The following is a 19,699-nucleotide window of genomic DNA, read 5'->3' as shown; positions in this document are numbered from 1 at the left end:
CCTTGTGCTGCCCTGCAGGCTGTCACCTCGTGCTGCCTTGCAGGCTGCCACCTTGTGTGCTGCCCTGCAGGCTGCCACCTTGTGCTGCCACCTTGTGCTGCCCTGCAGGCTGCCACCTCGTGCTGCCCTGCAGGCTGCCACCTTGTGTGCTGCCCTGCAGGCTGCCACCTTGTGCTGCCACCTTGTGCTGCCCTGCAGGCTGTCACCTTGTGTGCTGCCCTGCAGGCTGCCACCTTGTGCTGCCCTGCAGGCTGCTTGAGCGGCAGCCTTTCGAACTTATCGAACTTATTAGCCACATCAGCGGCTCCGACCTATTAATAAACTCCGCGTTCAAATCCAATACAATTTGTTTTATACATTTGTGGCGCCCATTGGAAAACATTACACACTTGATATCTCAGAATATTGAAGTCAGCCCCCCCCCCCCCCCAAGTCAAAATCCTGGCTCCGCCCCTAAAATCTATTGTGTGGTGTGTGTTCTCCACAGCGATGCTGGTGACGATTCTCTGCTTAACACGCAGTTGGCTTTCCCAAGCAATATTCATAATAAAGTTGTTCTTGGTGGTAGATCATCGAAATGTAAATGTGTCGTTCACCCACCATCACCCGTCACAGTCAATTAGTAACCTTTTTGTTACGTAAACAAGAAACGTTTAATTGCAGGCATTTTCACGTAATGATATGTTGATTAACTGTGACTAATCCAACCGGTAATATGGACTGCATATTCTCACAGTAACATATTAAATTGTACACCATACGATTGCATTAACCCCCATCTGAGCTTCGTACCTGATAGGCTCACACTGATGACATCACCCAAACTCTGTTAAATACCGGGAAAAGTTCTTCGCAATTCTGGCAAAATCGCCTGATGAAGCTGGTGGTTGTTGTTGTGATTACCAGCGAAAGGTCGTAATCGGAATTGTAAGTGTTGGGGGTTTACTCTCCAACACACCGGTGTGCTGAAGTAGTAACGAATTGGCACGTTTAGTTTACGTGACAAACCCCTTACTAATAGGCTGTGTCGGATGGTGGTGGTGGGTTAACGACACCTTGCATATTGACGCGATGTAACTCAAACAAAACCTTGAATATGAATGATTCTCCCGAGTTATTTGAGAGCTAAGTGTCCAACTAGGATCCTATAAATATTGGGCAGTTCACCAGAATTGGTTTTAAGCGAGCTGGAATGTTGATGAGACACTGAAAGTGGAAACCGGGCAAGAGTTGAGATTGTTTTTGAACCGTGGGGGGCTCTGTGTGGCAGCTGTGTGTGGTAGCTGTGGGGGGCTGTGTGTGGTAGCTGTGGGTGGCTGTGTGTGTGTGTGGTAGCTGTAGGGGCTCAGTGTGTGGTAGCTGTGGGTGGCTGTGTGTGTGTGTGGTAGCTGTAGGGGGCTGTGTGTGTGTGTGGTAGCTGTGGGTGGCTGTGTGTGTGTGTGGTAGCTGTAGGGGGCTCTTTGTGTGTGGTAGCTGTGGGGGCTCAGTGTGTGGTGGCTGTGTGTGTGGTAGCTGTGGGGGGCTGTATGTGGTAGCTGTGGGGGGCTCTGTGTGTGTGGTAGCCCTGGGTGGGACTGCTGTTTGGGGGGGGGGGTGGCTCTGTTCCGCGTGGCTGCCGCTCGCCGTGGCGTGCGGCTCTCACGGTGGCGGCTACTCCGGAGGCCGCTCGTGATTGGCCGCCGTTATGAAGAAAGCAAAAAAAATTTCGCGCGAAATGATCGCCGGGGGCGACGCTCGCCGATTATGAAGCCACGGCCGCGTGGTTTTAATGTTCCCTTGGCACCTCGAGGACGCACGGCAGGCACGGTCCAGCGCTCGCGCACGCACGCGGTTATGAATATTAATGTGACCTAATAATGCCCTCTGCTGACCCCCTTCAGCTTCGCCAGGGCACACGACTGTCGACGTTACTCGCATTGTGCTGCAGCGTTGTGCAATGCGGGGAGAGTTTAGCGTCGAACTAGGACGGAGAGAGGAGTGGGGGGGGGGGCGTCTTGGCCTGCAAACATCCGGGAGTTCACCAGCTTCGGTTTACGGAAAGGTGTTTCCCCTGCTGATGAGAGGCCGAATGTCGACACCTTCAACGTGACTTTACTGAAAGAGCTAAGAATATGAATTACTGCAGTCACGAAAGGTTTAAAACAACAAAATAACACAGTTTTATTTTAGCAGGTAAGGCCGACTGAGCTATTTAGCTTTTGTTGTTCAGAAGCCGCAAACGTGGAGGGAATAAATCCGGAGGACCCGGAGAAAAATCCACGCGGCCACGGGGAGACAGAGACACGCAAACTCCAAATATGCATCAGGCGGCAGGGTCGGGATCGAACCCACGACCTCCCTGTAGCCCCTGTAAATATCTGGCGTGCAGATTGAGTCCTCAACTCCGTCGTGGTCGTGGTGATCGTAGTAGCGATGGCAGAGTGATACGGAGGCGGCTGCCCACACCGGCAGGGCGAGAGGGTTCCAGACGGAGTGTCGGGTTCGCACGCCATGCCTCGCTCTTTGACCCCTGCCCTCCACCCCCCTTACCCCCCCCCCTAGGACCCCCTAGAGGGGGCCCTGGCCCTGGAGCGACTGGGCAATGGCGAGAGTCCTGGAGATGCCCCGGAGGAGGCCGAGGGGACCAAGGGGGCCCCCAAGGAGCAGCAGGGGATCGTCAAGTTTGGCTGGATCAAGGGGGTGCTGGTACATACACACAACGACAAAGATCCCCCGTGTAGCCTTAACAGACTTTTGGGGCAAGTGCTGTTTGCGAGCACCTACGAAGGCCGGAAAGGCACACGAGGGGGTGGGTGGCCAACACCACGCCCGGCCGCCTTTGTCTCCCCAGTGACGATGTTTACACACCGCACCAGGGTATTCATTTTGAGGCTGAGTCGACCTATGGGAGGCCCAGGACCGGTTTAGATAATAGTCAGCGGGTGTTGGCCGTGAGCGGGAATCTAACTTGGGTTGCTGGGTTCGTAGCTCTGCGCGCTAACCACTACACTACCGGTCCCCCGACACACGTGTGCACGGTAAAGGGGAGCGGTGGCGCAGTGGTTAGCGCACTGGCCTGTTCACCCAACAACCCAAATTGGATTCCCACTCGCAGGCCAGCATCGATGCAGAATATCTTAACCGGTCCTGGGCCTCTCCTAGGTCGACTGGGCCTTAAATGAATATCTGGCACGGTGTGTAAACATCGGCACCGGGGCGACAAAGGTGGTCGGGCGTGGTACTGGCCACACCTACCCCTAACAGGAGCTACTCGCTAGCAGCACTTGCCCCCGACAGCATGCGTGGGCTACACGGGCGACCTTTGTCTTTGTCTGGCTCCCTCCCCCAGGTGCGCTGTATGCTCAACATCTGGGGGGTGATGCTGTTCATCCGCCTCTCGTGGATCGTGGGGCACGCAGGAATCGGTGAGACGCACATCCTGCCATCACCATCCTCCCATCACCTCCTCTCCCATCACCTCCTTTGATCTGCATCATACCGACGCGATGACGGTTGTTGAGTGTTGACGGCGTGGGGGCTTTCAACCTGAATTTTGACGTCTGTTACATCTCTTTCACCCCTACTGCGTACCCACACTTTACCACACCACACTACTGGCTCGCTTCAACATGCCACATGATTACTTTAATGATTGGCCTTCTCATCCATCTACCTTGTCACCGAGTTGCCGTGTCACCCACCTGCCGTGTCACCCACCTGCCCCGTCACCCACCTGCCCCGTCACCCACCTGCCGTGTCACCCACCTGCCCCGTCACCCACCTGCCCCGTCACCCACCTGCCCCGTCACCCACCTGCCGTGTCACCCACCTGCCCCGTCACTCACGTGCCATGTCACCCACCTGCCCCACCACCCACCTGCTGTGCCACCCACCTGCCCCGCCACCCACCTGCCGTGTCACCCACCTGCCGTGTCACCCACCTGCCGTGTCACCCACCTGCCGTGTCACCCACCTGCCGTGTCACCCACCTGCCGTGTCACCCTCCTACCCCGTCACCCTCAAGGGCCGCCTGTGTGGATCCCCCCTGGTAGCCACTAACGGCCACTGCCATGACTCTGCTTTGCCTCCAGCACCTCCCGGTTCTGTGCTGGTGACTACCGTGGTGGTGGTGTTGTGGTGTGATGCAGGTGGTGTTGTGGTGAGCTGCAGGTGGTGTTGTGGTGAGCTGCAGGTGGTGTTGATTCTGATGAAACATTGTGGTGATGTTGCGGGTGATGGTGGTGATGATGGTCGAGTTAATGGTGGCAGGCGATGTTAGCGGCGATGCCGGTGATCGCGATGGCGGTGATCGCCATGGGGGATGCAGGTTTCACCACCACCACCACCACCACCACTGCGAGCGAGGTCGTGACCCCCCCAGCTCTCCGTTCACCTTGAGATGTGGAAAGATTCATAACGGATTCATTCCTGCGCTCGCACCCCAGGCGCTGGCAGTATTCACACGCACGCTCAGACGCGCACACCACACGCACCCGGGCACGCACACGAACAGCGCCCCCGGGCAGCACCGCGGCGAGCAGCGGTGGAACCGAGAGACCGGGTTGAGGCGCCCGGCCGAGATGGGCGGGGGCTGCCCCCCCCCACCCCCCCCCCAGCCCACCCCCCCGCGGCCCACCGTGTCACGTTGGGGTCCCTGGTTAATGAATGAGAAATTGGCCGTTAGTGGCCGGGCGCGTTCACTCGAGTGCCTCGTTAGGGGTTAATTGAAAGCTAAGTCTCGCCGCTTGGGTGAGCGGTCGGCCGTGAAATGACTGCCCCCCCCCTCCCACCCCCACCTCCGGCTGGGGGGGGGGGGGTGGCGCCCGGTGCCAGCTTCGCCACTCGTTCACACAATTCACGCCACTCGTTCACACAATTCACTCCCCTCCCCATCACCACCATCATGACCCCGTCACCGTTACCAGTCAAATACAAAGACTTTCACCCCCCCCCACCTGCACTACCGTGTAGCCTGTAACAGACTGTTGGGGCCAGTGCTGTTAGTGAGTAGCAGCACCTATTAAGGCGGGCACGGCACATGAGCAGGTGGGTGGCCAGCACCACGCCCGACCACCTTTGTCTCCGTAACCCCGATTACTTTACACGCCGGACTAGGGAACTAATTTAAGGCTGAGCTTACCTAGGGGGAGGACGAGGCACGGGTTCAGATATTCGCTGTCACCATTGTTGGGTGTGAGCGGGAATCAAACTCGGGTGGCCGGGTGTCGTGAGCGTCGTGCAGCGCTAACCGCATTGCCTCCGCTCCCCACACCACCACCACCGCAACAAACCACCACCGTCGGTGGCATAGCGAGCGTGGGGCAGGCAGGGGGGTGCCTTTCCCCCCGCCCCCCGGTGGCCACGGCTACAATTTAGGGCCCCAATGACGACGCCCGTGAGATCTGTTTTCAACAACAGTGTAAAAAGAACAGCAACATTTGTTTAAAAAGCGGTTCGTATTTTATTTTTCGTGAAATGCTTTCACACGGAACTCAATTATGTTACAAAGAGTTCACTGCGGAGCTGCAGTGGCTGCATTTTGGCGAAGATGGAGAGCTCCTACGCGTGAAATGAAGCAATTGGTGGGACCCCGTGGTCCCATCACTGCCCCGGGGTGGGAAAACCCGCGTAGCGACACGAGTCTTGCTGCCTTACCGACAACAACAAAACTAGTGGTCAATCGATTGGCCTCGTCGAGAGCTACTCGGGGACACTAAGTTTCGTAAAAAGTTGAAAAATTACACAAACACGTTAAATTCACTGCCTGGGGAGGGGCGGGCTCGCCTTGGCAAAGAAGCTGAGGATCGACGGCTGACCGGGGGGCGTCCGCCGCGCGAGATCGCGGCGGACGCCCCCCGGGTCTCGCGTTTGGCCGGTGGGGTGGCGCCCGTCGTGTCGATCGCCGCCTGCTGCTGACGCTTGTTGGTGCGAGTCTGGGCGGGCGGCGCGTTGCTGTCGGGATCACGTAGTGGGGCGGACTGAAAAATAATAATTATTGACCTGATTTTTGCGGGACCCCGGGGTCCCGCTAAATTATTCAAATGTCCGAGACCGTGAGCGTAACGACGATGTGATTTGGGCAAGAGGAGCCGAGATGTAGAACAGCCTCAAGGTGCGACCGTGCGAGACAAATCAAATATTGGGACACCACCTGACCGATTGCCGCACTCCCTGAGCTAAAAATTACGTAACTACTACACCACTGATAATGTGGTCACTACACCAGTGATAATGTAGTTACTACACCACTGATAAGGTAGTTACTACACCACTGATAGTGTAGTTACTACACCACTGATAATGTAGTTACTACACCACTGATAATGTAGTTACTACACCACTGATAAGGTAGTTACTACACCACTGATAGTGTAGTTACTACACCACTGATAGTGTAGTTACTACACCACTGATAATGTAGTTACTACACCACTAATAATGTAGTTACTACACCACTGATAATGTAGTCACTACACCACTGATAATGTATTCACTACACCATTGATAATGTAGTCACTACACCACTGATAATGTAGTTACTACACCACTGATAATGTAGTTACTACACCACTGATAATGTAGTTACTACACCACTGATAATGTAGTTACTACACCACTGATAATGTAGTTACTACACCACTGATAATGTAGTTACTACACCATTGATAATGTAGTCACTACACCACTGATAATGTAGTTACTACACCACTGATAATGTAGTTACTACACCATTGATAATGTAGTCACTACACCACTGATAATGTAGTTACTACACCACTGATGATGTAGTTACTACGCCACTGATAATGTAGTTACTACGTCACTGATAATGTAGTTACTACACCACTGATAATGTAGTTACTACACCACTGATAATGTAGTTACTACACCACTGATAATGTAGTTACTACGCTACTGATAATGTAGTTACTACGCTACTGATAATGTATTTACTACACCACTGATAATGTAGTTACTACACCACTGATAATATAGTCACACCACTGATAATGTAGTTACTACACCACTGAGAATGTAGTTACTACACCACTGATAATGTAGTCACTACGCCACTGATAATGTAGTCACTACACCACTGATAATGTAGTCACTACGTCACTGATAATGTAGTTACTACACCACTGATAATGTAGTTACTACACCACTGATAGTATAGTTACTACACAACTGATAATGTAGTTACTACACCACTGATAATGTAGTTACTACACCAGTGATAATGTAGCTACTACACCACTGATAGTGTAGTTACTACACAACTGATAATGTAGTCACTACACCACTGATAATGTAGTTACTACGCCACTGATAATGTAGTTACTACGCCACTGATAATGTAGTTACTACACCACTGATAGTATAGTTACTACGCAACTGATAATGTAGTTACTACACCACTGATAATGTAGTTACTACACCAGTGATAATGTAGCTACTACACCACTGATAGTGTAGTTACTACACAACTGATAATGTAGTCACTACACCACTGATAATGTAGTTACTACGCCACTGATAATGTAGTTACTACACCACTGATAATGTAGTTACTACGCCACTGATAATGTAGTTACTACGCCACTGATAATGTAGTTACTACACCACTGATAATGTAGTTACTACACCAGTGATAATGTAGTTACTACGCCACTGATAATGTAGTTACTACGCCACTGATAATGTAGTTACTACACCACTGATAATGTAGTCACTACGTCACTGATATTGTAGTTACTACGCCACTGATAATGTAGTTACTACACCACTGATAATGTAGTTACTACACCACTGATAATGTAGTTACTACACCACTGATAATGTAGTTACTACACCACTGATAATGTAGTTACTACACCACTGATAATGTAGTTACTACACCACTGATAATGTAGTTACTACGCCACTGATAATGTAGTTACTATGCCACTGATAATGTAGTTACTACGCCACTGATAGTGTAGTCACTACACCACTGATAGTGTAGTTACTACACCACTGATAATGTAGTTACTACACCACTGATAGTGTAGTTACTACACCACTGATAATGTAGTTACTACACCACTGATAATATAGTCACTACACCACTGATAATGTAGTTACTACACCACTGAGAATGTAGTTACAACACCACTGATAATGTAGTCACTACGTAACTGATAATGTAGTCACTACACCACTGATAATGTAGTTACTGACACTGATAATGTAGTTACTACACCACTGACCACTGCCCTCACTGCTTCCTGATGCTGAACCCCCTCCTCTCTCTCCCCAAGGCCTGTGCGTGCTAATCATCGGCCTGGCGGTGGCCGTGACGACCATTACTGGCCTGTCCACGTCGGCCATCGCCACTAACGGGTTTGTGCGCGGAGGTAACGACGCGGCCACCCCCCCCCCCCCCCTTGTGAGACGAAGAGAGAGGTCGAGGTTCATTCACAGATTCCGGGATCCGGCAGCGACGGCACCGGGCATCGTGCCAGGCAACGCACGGCGTCACCCACACTACCACCCACACTACCACCCACACTACCACCCACACCACCACCCACACTACCACCCACACTACCACCCACACCACCACCCACACCACCACGCACACCACCACCCACACCACCACCCACACTACCAATAACACCACCACCCACACCACCACGCACACCACCACCCACACCACCACCCACACCACCACCCACACTACCACCCACACTACCACCCACACTACCACCCACACTACCACCCACACCACCACCCACACCACCACCCACACCACCACCCACACCACCACCCACACCACCACCCACACCACCACCCACACTACCACCCACACTACCACCCACACTACCACCCACACCACCACCCACACCACCACCCACACATGGAATGACACACAGCACCCACTGCACGCACGGCACCGCCACGCACGGCACCGGGACGTCGGTACATTGCAGGTGGCGCAGAGGGCTGACGTGGAGATTGGACATCGAAGAGAGGCGCACGGGTGGAGTGTGGGGGCCGTGGCGGGAGGGGGCGCGGGGCCCAACCCCCCACGGTGGAACAGGAGAACTGTGGGGGGGGGGGGGGGGGACTCTTGGTGCATTGCAGGAACTTGGACGCAAGCGGCCTCGTCCAGCAGTGGAACGCGGTGCGGTGCGTGGTGCGGTGCGGTGCGGTGCATGGTGCGGTGCGGTGCGGTGCGCGTGACCCCGGGGTGCTCACTGCGCGCGTCTCCGCCCCCCCGGTCGGTGGGGGGCCCCAGGTCTCACCGTGGCCATCATCTTGCTGGCCACCATGGTCACCACCATCTCTGGCCTCTCCACCTCCGCCATTTCCACCAACGGGTTTGTGCGCGGAGGTAATGGCGCCGGTCGGCGGCGCGTGGGGCGATGCCGATCCCACCACCACCACCACCACCTCCTCCTCACGCTCGCCCCCGAGTTTCTCACCGCAGTGATCGGCCGTGATTGGCCACGCGGGTTCGTGTGGTGGCGGGATTCGCGCGGTTGTGCAACTAACCTCACCGCAGATCATCGCGCCGTGCCCCCCCCCCCCCCCCCCCCCCCGTGCACCCCTCCCCCCCCTCTCCTCGTTAACTCCTCCAGCACACGGAGCCCCCCACACCCCCACCGTGCCCCCCAGAGCGGTGGGCCGGCCACTGCTTTAACCTTTAACCTTTCCCCCACCCCCCCCCGTCCAACCCACGCGGCAGCACCGGCGGAGAGGGAGACAATGGCAGCCACGGTGGAGGTGAGGCCGGGAGGTGCCGTGGTCGCCGTGGGTGTTGTGGTAGTTCACGTGGTTGTGTTGTGCTTGACGTGGTTGTGTTGTGGTTGACGTGTCTCAGTTGACGTGGTTGTGTTGTGGTTGACTGCGTGGTTGTGGTTGACGTGCTTGTGGCGGTCGCTGTAGTTTCGTTTGACGTGACGTGGTTGATGATGGCGCGGTGGTTGACGTGGTTGTGGCGCGGCTGCGGTTGCGGCCGGTGTGTGGTTGCGGTTGTTCCCCGGGGGTCGCGTGGAGGTCAGGTCTGACCATCGCGCTCGTTATGCTCAGCGTGGTCGTCACGACGACGACCGGCCTCTCCCTCTCCGCCATCTGCACCAACGGCCGCGTTCGAGGAGGTGAGCGGGCGAGGAGGTGCCGGGTGGGGGGGAGGTGGAGTGAGGAGTGTGAGGAGGTGAGCTGTTGAGGTGTGTGTGTGGTGTATTGAGGGGGTGAGCGGTAGTGCAGCATTCGGGACGCTGCGCTACGAACTCGGCCACCCGGGTTCGATGTCCCGCTCACGGCCACCAACACCGGCGACGATTATCTGAACCGGTCCTAGGCCTCCCCTAGGTCGACTCGGTGTCAAATGAGTGCCTGGTGCGGTGTGTGAACATCGCCGCTCGGGAGACAAAGGCGGTCAGGGGTGGTGTTGGCCATGCCGGCCTTCATAGTTGCTCGCTAACAGCACTTGCCCCAACAGTCCGTTACAGGCTATACGTGTGTGTGTAGGTGTGCATGTGCGCTGTGTGTGTGTAGGTGTGGCATTATCTTTTCATCGGTTGCGTAACGATGTATGGAAGCTACCTGGTCTGTCGCTCCGCACTAAGCTTCAGGTCTTCTCGGCCACGGTCATTCCCTCCCTTCTCTACGCTTGCGAAACGTGGACCCCCCTACTGGAACATCTTCGCCGGTTAGAAACATTTAGGCTGGCCTGCCTACGATCCATCCTGGGTTTGACCAGGCTGGATTGTGTGAGGAGCTCACAAATCCTTGAAAGATCTGGGCAAGGTCCCATCGGTGAGCTCCTCCGGCAGGCAAGGCTGCGTTGGCTGGGTCATGTAGCCCGCATCCCCAGCCACCGCATGCCGAAACAGCTTTTGTTCGGCCGGATCGAGGGGGCTAAACGGGTGCGGCACGGGCTAGAGAAGAGATGTAGTGATGTGGTACAGGAGGACGTGGAGCTGAGTGGACTTGCCGATGACTGGTACCAGCAGTGTCAAGATCGGCCTCTGTGGAGGAGGCTCGTGAAGGACGCTGCTACTGGGCAGTTGGAGGTAGTCGCCCTCCAACAACAACGGAGGGCGGAGGAGCGATGCTCACAACAACGAGCGGAGCGCCGGGTGGCTGAAGTACAGCGGGTTGGCACAGTAGGGGGCACAGGTGGTGCATCAGCCAGTCATCTCAGTCAGTCGACCCGTGGCACCTGGGTCTGCCCCGTGACCTCCTGCCAGCGGGCGTTCGACACTTCACGTGGCCTCAGGGTGCACATAGCCTGGCACAAGCGTCGTGGTGACGTCGCCGCCACTTAGTGGAGAATGGCGGTTGTTGTTGTTGGTGTGTATGTACTGTGTGTGTAAGTGTGTGTATGTATGTACTGTATGTGTGTGTATGTATGTACTGTATGTGTGTGTGTGCGTGTGTGTATGTAGGTGTGCGGTGTGTATGTACTGTGTGTGTAAGTGTGTGTGTATGTACTGTGTGTGTAAGTGTGTGTGTGTATGTACTGTGTGTGTAAGTGTGTGTGTGTGTGTATGTACTGTAAGTGTAGCGGTTAGCGCGCTGCGCTATGAACCTGGCGACCCGGGTTCGATTCCCGCTCATGGCCAACACCAGTGACGATTATCTGAACCGGTCCCGGGCCTCCCCTAGGTCGACTCAGCCTCAAATGAGTACCTGGTGCGGTGTGTAAACATTGCCACTAGGGAGACAAAAGCGGTCGGGCGTGGTGCTGGCCACCCACCCCCTCGTGTACCGTTCCGGCCTTCATAGGTGCTCGCTAACAGCACTTGCCCCTACAGTCTGTTAAGGCTATATGGGGGGTCTTTGTCTTTTGTGTATGTATGTATGTACTGTAAGTGTGTGTGTGTATGTATGTACTGTAAGTGTGTGTGTATGTACTGTGTGTGTAAGTGTGTGTGTGTATGTATGTACTGTAAGTGTGTGTGTGTATGTAGGTGTGTGTGTGTGCTGTGCATCTCTCCCGCACTCCTCACCCTCGGCCGGGCTGGGGGAGACGACTCCGCCGTGTCGCCAAAACTAACCACACGCGTGCCCCCCCCCCCCAACCTCCTCACCCGCACTCCTCACCCCGACCCCTCGCTCGGACCCATCACCCCCACCCTGATGTCCCACCCAGGGCCCCGCGGCCTCCACTCCAGCGCTCCGGGGGGGGGGGGGCGCCCGGCTGGCGAGTCGCGCGGAGTGAAGGCCGCTGGCTTCGTGGGCTTCGTGCGCAGGAGAGGCTCCGGTCTGGGGGGCGAGCGACGCCGGCGCTCGCCCCCCAGACGCGCGGTTACAGCCGCCAGGAGGCACGAACACCGCGTCTTTGGTTCGCCGTCGCTCGCTCGCTCGCAGTGGCGGTGACCGCGACGCTCGCCCTTGGTGGGACGAAATTGATCCAGAAAGAACCTGGCGGGGGGGCGCGTTGGTCGAGGCCACGATCCGCTCGGGCGACTTGGGGGCAATCGTCGCCGGCAAGTCGTCACTGGGAATGTTTGCGGCAGCACTTGCCACCGCAACCATCTCATTGCCCGCCCAAAAATCCGAACAATTCTGATATAAGCTGCCCCCCCGCCCCCAATCCCTTGTGGGCACTCGGGGCGGCAACTTTCAGGCCTCCCCCATCCCCCTAATGAACTAGTGACCACCGGTACCAGGATACATATTGAGGTCCGTAGATCAATCATTGGTGGGGGAGAGAAGTTGCTCCAGTCGCTGGGGCGACTGCGTTGCCGCCGGTGACGGTCGTCCCGCGGTTTGCCCCGCGGCCGCTGCGGGCGATTCGAGCGGTCGCGACGTCCGCGCCCCCAAATCGTCGCTAAATTGAATCGCGCCGCCGCAATCGACGACGAGTTGAATCCCTGAGGGAGGTCTGCGAATCGTCACAAGCGCTCGTGGGCACCACCACCACCCCCCCCCCCCGCCGGAATCCTCCCCCCCCCCCTCCCCTCACCCCACACTGCGCGTCGCTCCCACCGGGCTGTCGCGGCGAGTACCGCCAGGGTCTGGCGAGGGGGCTGCCGCAGCAGCGAGGTAAGGGACGAGGTGAGTGTGCACCCCTGGGCGCGACGATCCCCCCCCCTCTCTCTCTTCCTACGTTCGCCTTGGCCGCGGGCCAAGTGGGCGCGTGGCTCCTCGGCCGCCACGGCCGTAGCGAGGAGAGGCACGAGAGGGACGGGAGGCACGAGAGGGACGGGAGGCACGAGAGGGACGGGAGGCACGAGAGGGACGGGAGGCACGAGAGGGACGGGAGGCACGAGAGGGACGGGAGGGACGGGAGGCACGGGAGGCACGAGAGGGACGGGAGGCACGGGAGGCACGGGAGGCACGAGAGGCACGAGAGGCACGAGAGGGACGAGAGGGACGAGAGGGACGAGAGCGACGAGAGCGACGAGAGCGACGAGAGCGACGAGAGCGACGAGAGCGACGAGAGCGACGAGAGCGACGAGAGCGACGAGAGCGACGAGAGCGACGAGAGCGACGAGAGCGACGAGAGCGACGAGAGGACGAGAGGGACGAGAGCGACGAGAGCGACGAGAGCGACGAGGCGGACGCGGCGCCCCAGTGCGGAAGGCCACCGAGCGCGGGCGACGCCCGAGTTGAGATCCCCCCGCCCTCGCCCGCGGCCATCGTTGGCGAGCGCCCATTAAGTGACGGAGGGAGGGAGGGAGGGCGCGGGCCGCTAGGATGCTCGCGGGGACAATGGGACAGTCGGAACAATGGGCGCCTGGGGTGGGGGGGGTTCAGAGGGTCGAGAGCCCCGACCCCCCCCCCCTCGCCGCAATCACAATGGGCGGACGGAGCCGGGGAGACCTCGCCCGGCGCCTCCACCGCCCCCGCAGGGGCCCCCTCGCCCCGCCCCTCGGCAGGTGGAGAGACGGGCCCTGGGGGGCGGGGGGGGCCCGTGGGAAGTGTGGGTCCCGTGTGGACCCGAGGCTGGCTCTCAGAGCGCCCCCCGCTGTGCGCAGGTGGTGCCTACTACCTGATCTCGCGCAGCCTGGGCCCCGAGTTTGGGGGCTCCATCGGCCTCATCTTCGCGTTCGCCAACGCCGTGGCCGTCGCCATGTACGTCGTCGGCTTCTCCGAGACCGTGCGCGACTTGCTGGTGGTGAGGATGTGGGGGGGGGCACGGGAGGGGGGGGCACGGGGGGGGGCACGGGGGGTGTGAAGAGACAGCGGTTCAGGCAGCTACACGAACACACACACACCGGTACATGTGGACACAGACACGTGGGTGCCCACGGACACGCACGTGTGTGCACATGAACTATTGGTGTTCGGTGAAAGCATAGTGGTGTGTGATGATGCTAGGTTGGGCGTGGTGACGGTGGTGGTGGTGGTGGTGTTGATGGCGGTGATGGCGGTGCGTGTGGGCGAGCAGGTGAACGACGCGGTGATGGTTGACGACAGTAACGACATCCGCATCATCGGCACCATCACCGTGCTCCTTCTCCTCGGCATCACGGCCGCCGGCATGGAGTGGGAGGCCAAGGTGAGAGCCTCGCATCCACCTCCACCACGTCCACCTCCACCACGTCCACCACCACTTCCACCACGTCCACCATCTCCACCACGTCCACCACGTCCACCACGTCCACCTCCACCACGTCCACCACCACTTCCACCACGTCCACCATCTCCACCACCTCCACCACGTCCACCACGTCCACCTCCACCACGTCCACCACGTCCACCTCCACCACTTCCACCACGTCCACCATCACGTCCACCATCTCCACCACGTTCACCACCACCACGTCCACCATTACCACATCCACTACCACCACCTCCACCACGTCCACCATCTCCACCACGTCCACCATCTCCACCATTTCCACCACGTCCACCATTTCCACCACGTCCACCATCTCCACCACGTCCACCACCACCACATCCACTACCACCACCACGTCCACCACGTCCACCACCTCCACCACGTCCACCACCTCCACCACGTCCACCATCTCCACCACGTCCACCATCTCCACGTCCTCTACCTCCACCATCACCACCTTCACCATCATCGTCTCCACCACCTCAACCATCACCAATCGCATCACCTCTTCCACCATCACTGCCCCCCCCCCCCCCCCCGAGTGCAGGCCCAGGTGGTGCTCCTCATCATCCTCCTCATCGCCATCGCCAACTTCTTCATCGGCACGGTCATCCCTGTGTCGCGGCAGAAGCAGGCGCAGGGGTTCTTCAACTACAAGGGTACGGGGTCCCTCTGGGTCCCTCGGGGTCCCTCGGGGTCCCTCGGGGTCCCTCGGGGTCCCTCGGGGACTCACGGGGGACTCAAAGGATAGGGCTGTGTGTGTCTATCTGCACGTATAAGTGTGTGTGTCTCTACGTGTCTGTGTGTGTGTGTCTATGTCTGTGTGTGTCTATGTGTGTTTACATGTCTGTGTGTGTGTGTCTGCCTGTGTGTGTGTCTATGTCTGTGTGTGAGTGTGTTTGCCTGTGTGTGTGTCTCTGTCTGTGTATGTGTGTGTCTCTACGTGTCTGTGTATGTGTGTGTCTCTACGTGTCTGTGTATGTGTGTGTCTCTACGTGTCTGTGTATGTGTGTGTCTCTACGTGTCTGTGTATGTGTGTGTCTCTACGTGTCTGTGTATGTGTGTGTCTCTACGTGTCTGTGTATGTGTGTGTCTCTACGTGTCTGTGTATGTGTGTGTCTCTACGTGTCTGTGTATGTGTGTGTCTCTACGTGTCTGTGTATGTGTGTGTCTCTACGTGTCTGTGTATGTGTGTGTCTCTACGTGTCTGTGTATGTGTGTGTCTCTACGTGTCTGTGTATGTGTGTGTCTCTACGTGTCTGTGTATGTGTGTGTCTCTACGTGTCTGTGTGTGTGTGTGTCTCTACGTGTCTGTGTGTGTGTGTGTCTCTACGTGTCTGTGTGTGTGTGTGTCTACGTGTCTGTATCTACGTCTGTGTGTGTGTCTATGTGTGTCTCTATGGGTCTGTGTGTGTGTCTATGTGTGTCTCTACGGGTCTGTGTGTGTGTCTATGTGTGTCTCTACGGGTCTGTGTGTGTGTCTATGTGTGTCTCTACGGGTCTGTGTGTGTGTCTATGTGTGTCTCTACGGGTCTGTGTGTGTGTCTATGTGTGTCTCTACGGGTCTGTGTGTGTATGTGTGTCTCTACGGGTCTGTGTGTGTGTATGTGTGTCTCTACGGGTCTGTGTGTGTGTATGTGTGTCTCTACGGGTCTGTGTGTGTGTATGTGTGTCTCTACGGGTCTGTGTGTGTATGTGTGTCTCTACGGGTCTGTGTGTGTATGTGTGTCTCTACGGGTCTGTGTGTGTGTATGTGTGTCTCTACGGGTCTGTGTGTGTGTGTGTCTCTACGGGTCTGTGTGTGTATGTGTGTCTCTACGGGTCTGTGTGTGTATGTGTGTCTCTACGGGTCTGTGTGTGTATGTGTGTCTCTACGGGTCTGTGTGTGTTTGTGTGTATGTGTGTCTCTACGGGTCTGTGTGTGTTTGTGTGTATGTGTGTCTCTACGGGTCTGTGTGTGTATGTGTGTCTCTACGGGTCTGTGTGTGTATGTGTGTCTCTACGGGTCTGTGTGTGTATGTGTGTCTCTACGGGTCTGTGTGTGTATGTGTGTCTCTACGGGTCTGTGTGTGTATGTGTGTCTCTACGGGTCTGTGTGTGTATGTGTGTCTCTACGGGTCTGTGTGTGTGTGTGTCTATGTGTGTCTCTACAGGTATTTGTGTGTCTATGTGTGTCAATACGGGTCTTTGTGTGTGTGTGTGTATCTATGTCTGTGTGTGTGTATGTGTGTCTCTACGGGTCTGTGTGTGTATGTGTGTCTCTACGGGTCTGTGTGTGTGTATGTGTGTCTCTACGGGTCTGTGTGTGTGTGTGTGTCTCTACGGGTCTGTGTGTGTATGTGTGTCTCTACGGGTCTGTGTGTGTATGTGTGTCTCTACGGGTCTGTGTGTGTATGTGTGTCTCTACGGGTCTGTGTGTGTATGTGTGTCTCTACGGGTCTGTGTGTGTGTCTATGTGTGTCTCTACGGGTCTGTGTGTGTGTCTATGTGTATCTCTACGGGTCTGTGTGTGTGTCTATGTGTGTCTCTACGGGACTGTGTGTGTGTGTGTGTGTATCTATGTCTGTGTGTGTGTGTCTCTACGGGTCTGTGTGTGTGTGTGTCTCTACGGGTCTGTGTGTGTGTGTGTGTGTATCTATGTATGTATGTGTGTCTGTGTGTGTGTGTGTCTCTACGGGTCTGTGTGTGTGTGTGTATCTATCTATGTATGTGTGTATCTATGTATGTGTGTGTGTCTGTGTGTGTGTGTCTCTACGGGTCTGTGTGTGTGTCTATGTGTGTCTACGGGTCTGTGTGTGTGTGTGTGTATCTACGTCTGTGTGGGTGTGTGTATGTGTGTCTCTACAGGTCTGTGTGTGTGTGTCTGTGTGTCTCTACGGGTCTGTGTGTGTGTCTATGTGTCTCTACGGGTCTGTGTGTGTGTATGTGTGTCTCTACCGGTCTGTGTGTGTGTATGTGTGTCTCTACGGGTCTGTGTGTGTGTCTATGTGTGTCTCTACGGGTCTGTGTGTGTGTCTGTGTGCCTCTACGGGTCTGTGTGTGTGTCTGTGTGTCTCTACGGGTCTGTGTGTGTGTCTGTGTGTCTCTACGGGTCTGTGTGTGTGTCTGTGTGTCTCTACGGGTCTGTGTGTGTGTGTGTGTGTGTATCTATGTCTGTGTGTGTGTGTGTATCTATGTCTGTGTGTGTCTCTCTGTGATCTTTGTTATCTTTGTGTCTCTCTGTGTGAGCAGCGTCCATCTTTGCGGAGAACTTTGGCCCAGACTTCCGTGACGGCGAGGGCTTCTTCTCCGTGTTTGCCATCTTCTTCCCGGCCGCCACGGGAATCCTCGCCGGAGCCAACATCTCCGGCGACCTCGCCGTGAGGCCCTGCACAACCACCACCAACCACCACCCACTACACCCACACACCCACAGAACCACCACCACCCGCTACACCCACACACCCACAGAACCACTACCACCAACCACCACCACACTCACACACCCACTACACCCACTACACCCACTACACCCACAGAACCACCACCACCCACTACACCCACACACCCACAGAAGCACCACCACCACCAACCACCACCACCCGCTACACCCACACACCCACAGAATCACCACCACCACCACCACCAACCACCACCACACTCACACACCCACTACACCCACTACACCCACACACCCACAGAACCACCACCACCACCACCAACCACCACACTTACACACCCACTACACCCACACACCCACAGAATCACCACCACCACTACACCCACAGAACCACCACCACCAACCACCACCCCACTCACATACCCACTATACTCACATACTCGCTGCACCCACACACCCACAGAACCACCACCCCCACTCACACACCCACTACACCCACACACCCACAGAACCACCACCACCACCACCACCACCACACTTACCACACCACACACCCACTACACCCACTACACCTACACACCCACAGAACCACCACTACACCCACAGAACCACCAACACCAACCACCACCCCACTCACACACCCACTACACCCACTACACCCACCACACACCCACCACAACACCCAGGGACCCACCGCTAACCACCACTACTACCACACCCACCACACCCACACACCCATCGAATCGCTAACAACCACCACCTTACCGACTGAGCACTGCTACCATCACCACCACCCCCATGCCAAGCCACCAACATTGCCCGCCACCCCTCCGCCCCATCCCTGTTTCCGTTGCCCCGCCGTGCCGTTACTTTGCCGCTACGCTGCCCCTACGCTGCCGTGACTCTGCAGGACCCCCAAGCTGCCATCCCCAAGGGAACCATGTTGGCCATCCTCATCACCACGATCACCTACATCGGCGTGGCCGTGTGTGCCGGTGAGCTCCAACCGCTACCCCATTCCTTCATTTCTCCTTCGCGCCCCTGGTTATTTATTTACTTGCTCAGTCATTCCTTCGCTCATTCATTTTGGCAGCAGCTGTGGCTCGGGCTGCCGGTGAGGGCTGCGCGGGGGCGGGTGGCGCTCCGCGTCGAGCTTTAATGAGGGCCACGCGTTGTCCGCGGAGTCGCCGCTAGCGCCTGGCACGTGCGTGTATGTGTACGTGTGCGTGCGCGTGCCTCAAACGAGCGTCCGGTGCGGTGCGCGTACGTACGTTGAACTTCTTTCGCACCGTACGTCGCCGACCGTGGCCAGCCGTGGCGCTGGCCAACCCACCCCGTCGTGCGCCGTGCCGACCTTCCTAGGCGCTCGCTAAGAGCACTTGCCACAACGGTCCGTTAAAGACTGCGCCGGGGGATCTTTGTCTTTGTGCGTGTGTGCATGCGTGCGTGTGTGTGTGTGTGTGCGTGCGTGCGTGTGTGCGTGTGCGTGTGTGTGTGTGTGTGTGCGTGCGTGTGTGTGTGCGTGCGTGCGTGCGTGTGTGCGTGTGTGTGGGTGTGCGTGTGTGTGTGCGTGCGTGCGTGCGTGTTTGTGCGTGCGTGTGTGTGTGTGCGTGCGCTCGTAGCGTCCTGCGTGCTGCGGGACGCCTCGGGGAATCTGAACGACACCTACGTGCCCGGCATCTCCACCAACTGCACCAACGCCGAGTGCGGCCTGGGCTTCGACTTCTCCAGCTGCTCCGTTGACCGCACCTGCAAGTTCGGCCTCATGAACAACTTCCAGG

At 56.8% G+C, this 19,699-nt stretch overlaps 1 protein-coding gene across 4 annotated transcripts in view; it reads left to right on the top strand.

Moving 5' to 3' along the window:
• LOC116937805 (solute carrier family 12 member 1-like) overlaps positions 1-19,699 on the top strand; it is a 40,156-nt gene that overhangs the window by 6,211 nt on the left and 14,246 nt on the right. Inside the window, exons 2-11 of one of the 4 annotated variants that reach the window (XM_076052619.1) lie at positions 2,542-2,685; positions 3,329-3,404; positions 9,260-9,355; positions 10,026-10,121; positions 13,953-14,092; positions 14,366-14,476; positions 15,087-15,198; positions 17,771-17,898; positions 18,829-18,913; positions 19,541-19,698. In XM_076052619.1, the coding sequence (XP_075908734.1) occupies positions 2,542-2,685; positions 3,329-3,404; positions 9,260-9,355; positions 10,026-10,121; positions 13,953-14,092; positions 14,366-14,476; positions 15,087-15,198; positions 17,771-17,898; positions 18,829-18,913; positions 19,541-19,698 (1,146 nt within the window). Of the gene's footprint in view, positions 1-2,541; positions 2,686-3,328; positions 3,405-8,279; positions 8,376-9,259; positions 9,356-10,025; positions 10,122-13,952; positions 14,093-14,365; positions 14,477-15,086; positions 15,199-17,770; positions 17,899-18,828; positions 18,914-19,540; position 19,699 lie in introns of all 4 variants that reach the window. The other 3 variants (XM_076052620.1, XM_076052621.1, XM_076052622.1) reach the window with 3 other exon arrangements.

The sequence above is a fragment of the Petromyzon marinus genome, chromosome 57, assembly GCF_048934315.1.
Source record: "Petromyzon marinus isolate PM22_M1 ecotype Great Lakes invasive population chromosome 57, UKy_Petmar_22M1.pri1.0, whole genome shotgun sequence".
In the NCBI taxonomy this organism is placed as follows: Eukaryota; Metazoa; Chordata; class Hyperoartia; order Petromyzontiformes; family Petromyzontidae; genus Petromyzon; species Petromyzon marinus.
The sequence above is the reverse complement of the archived record's forward strand: the minus strand, read 5'-3'. Positions and strand labels throughout refer to the sequence as shown.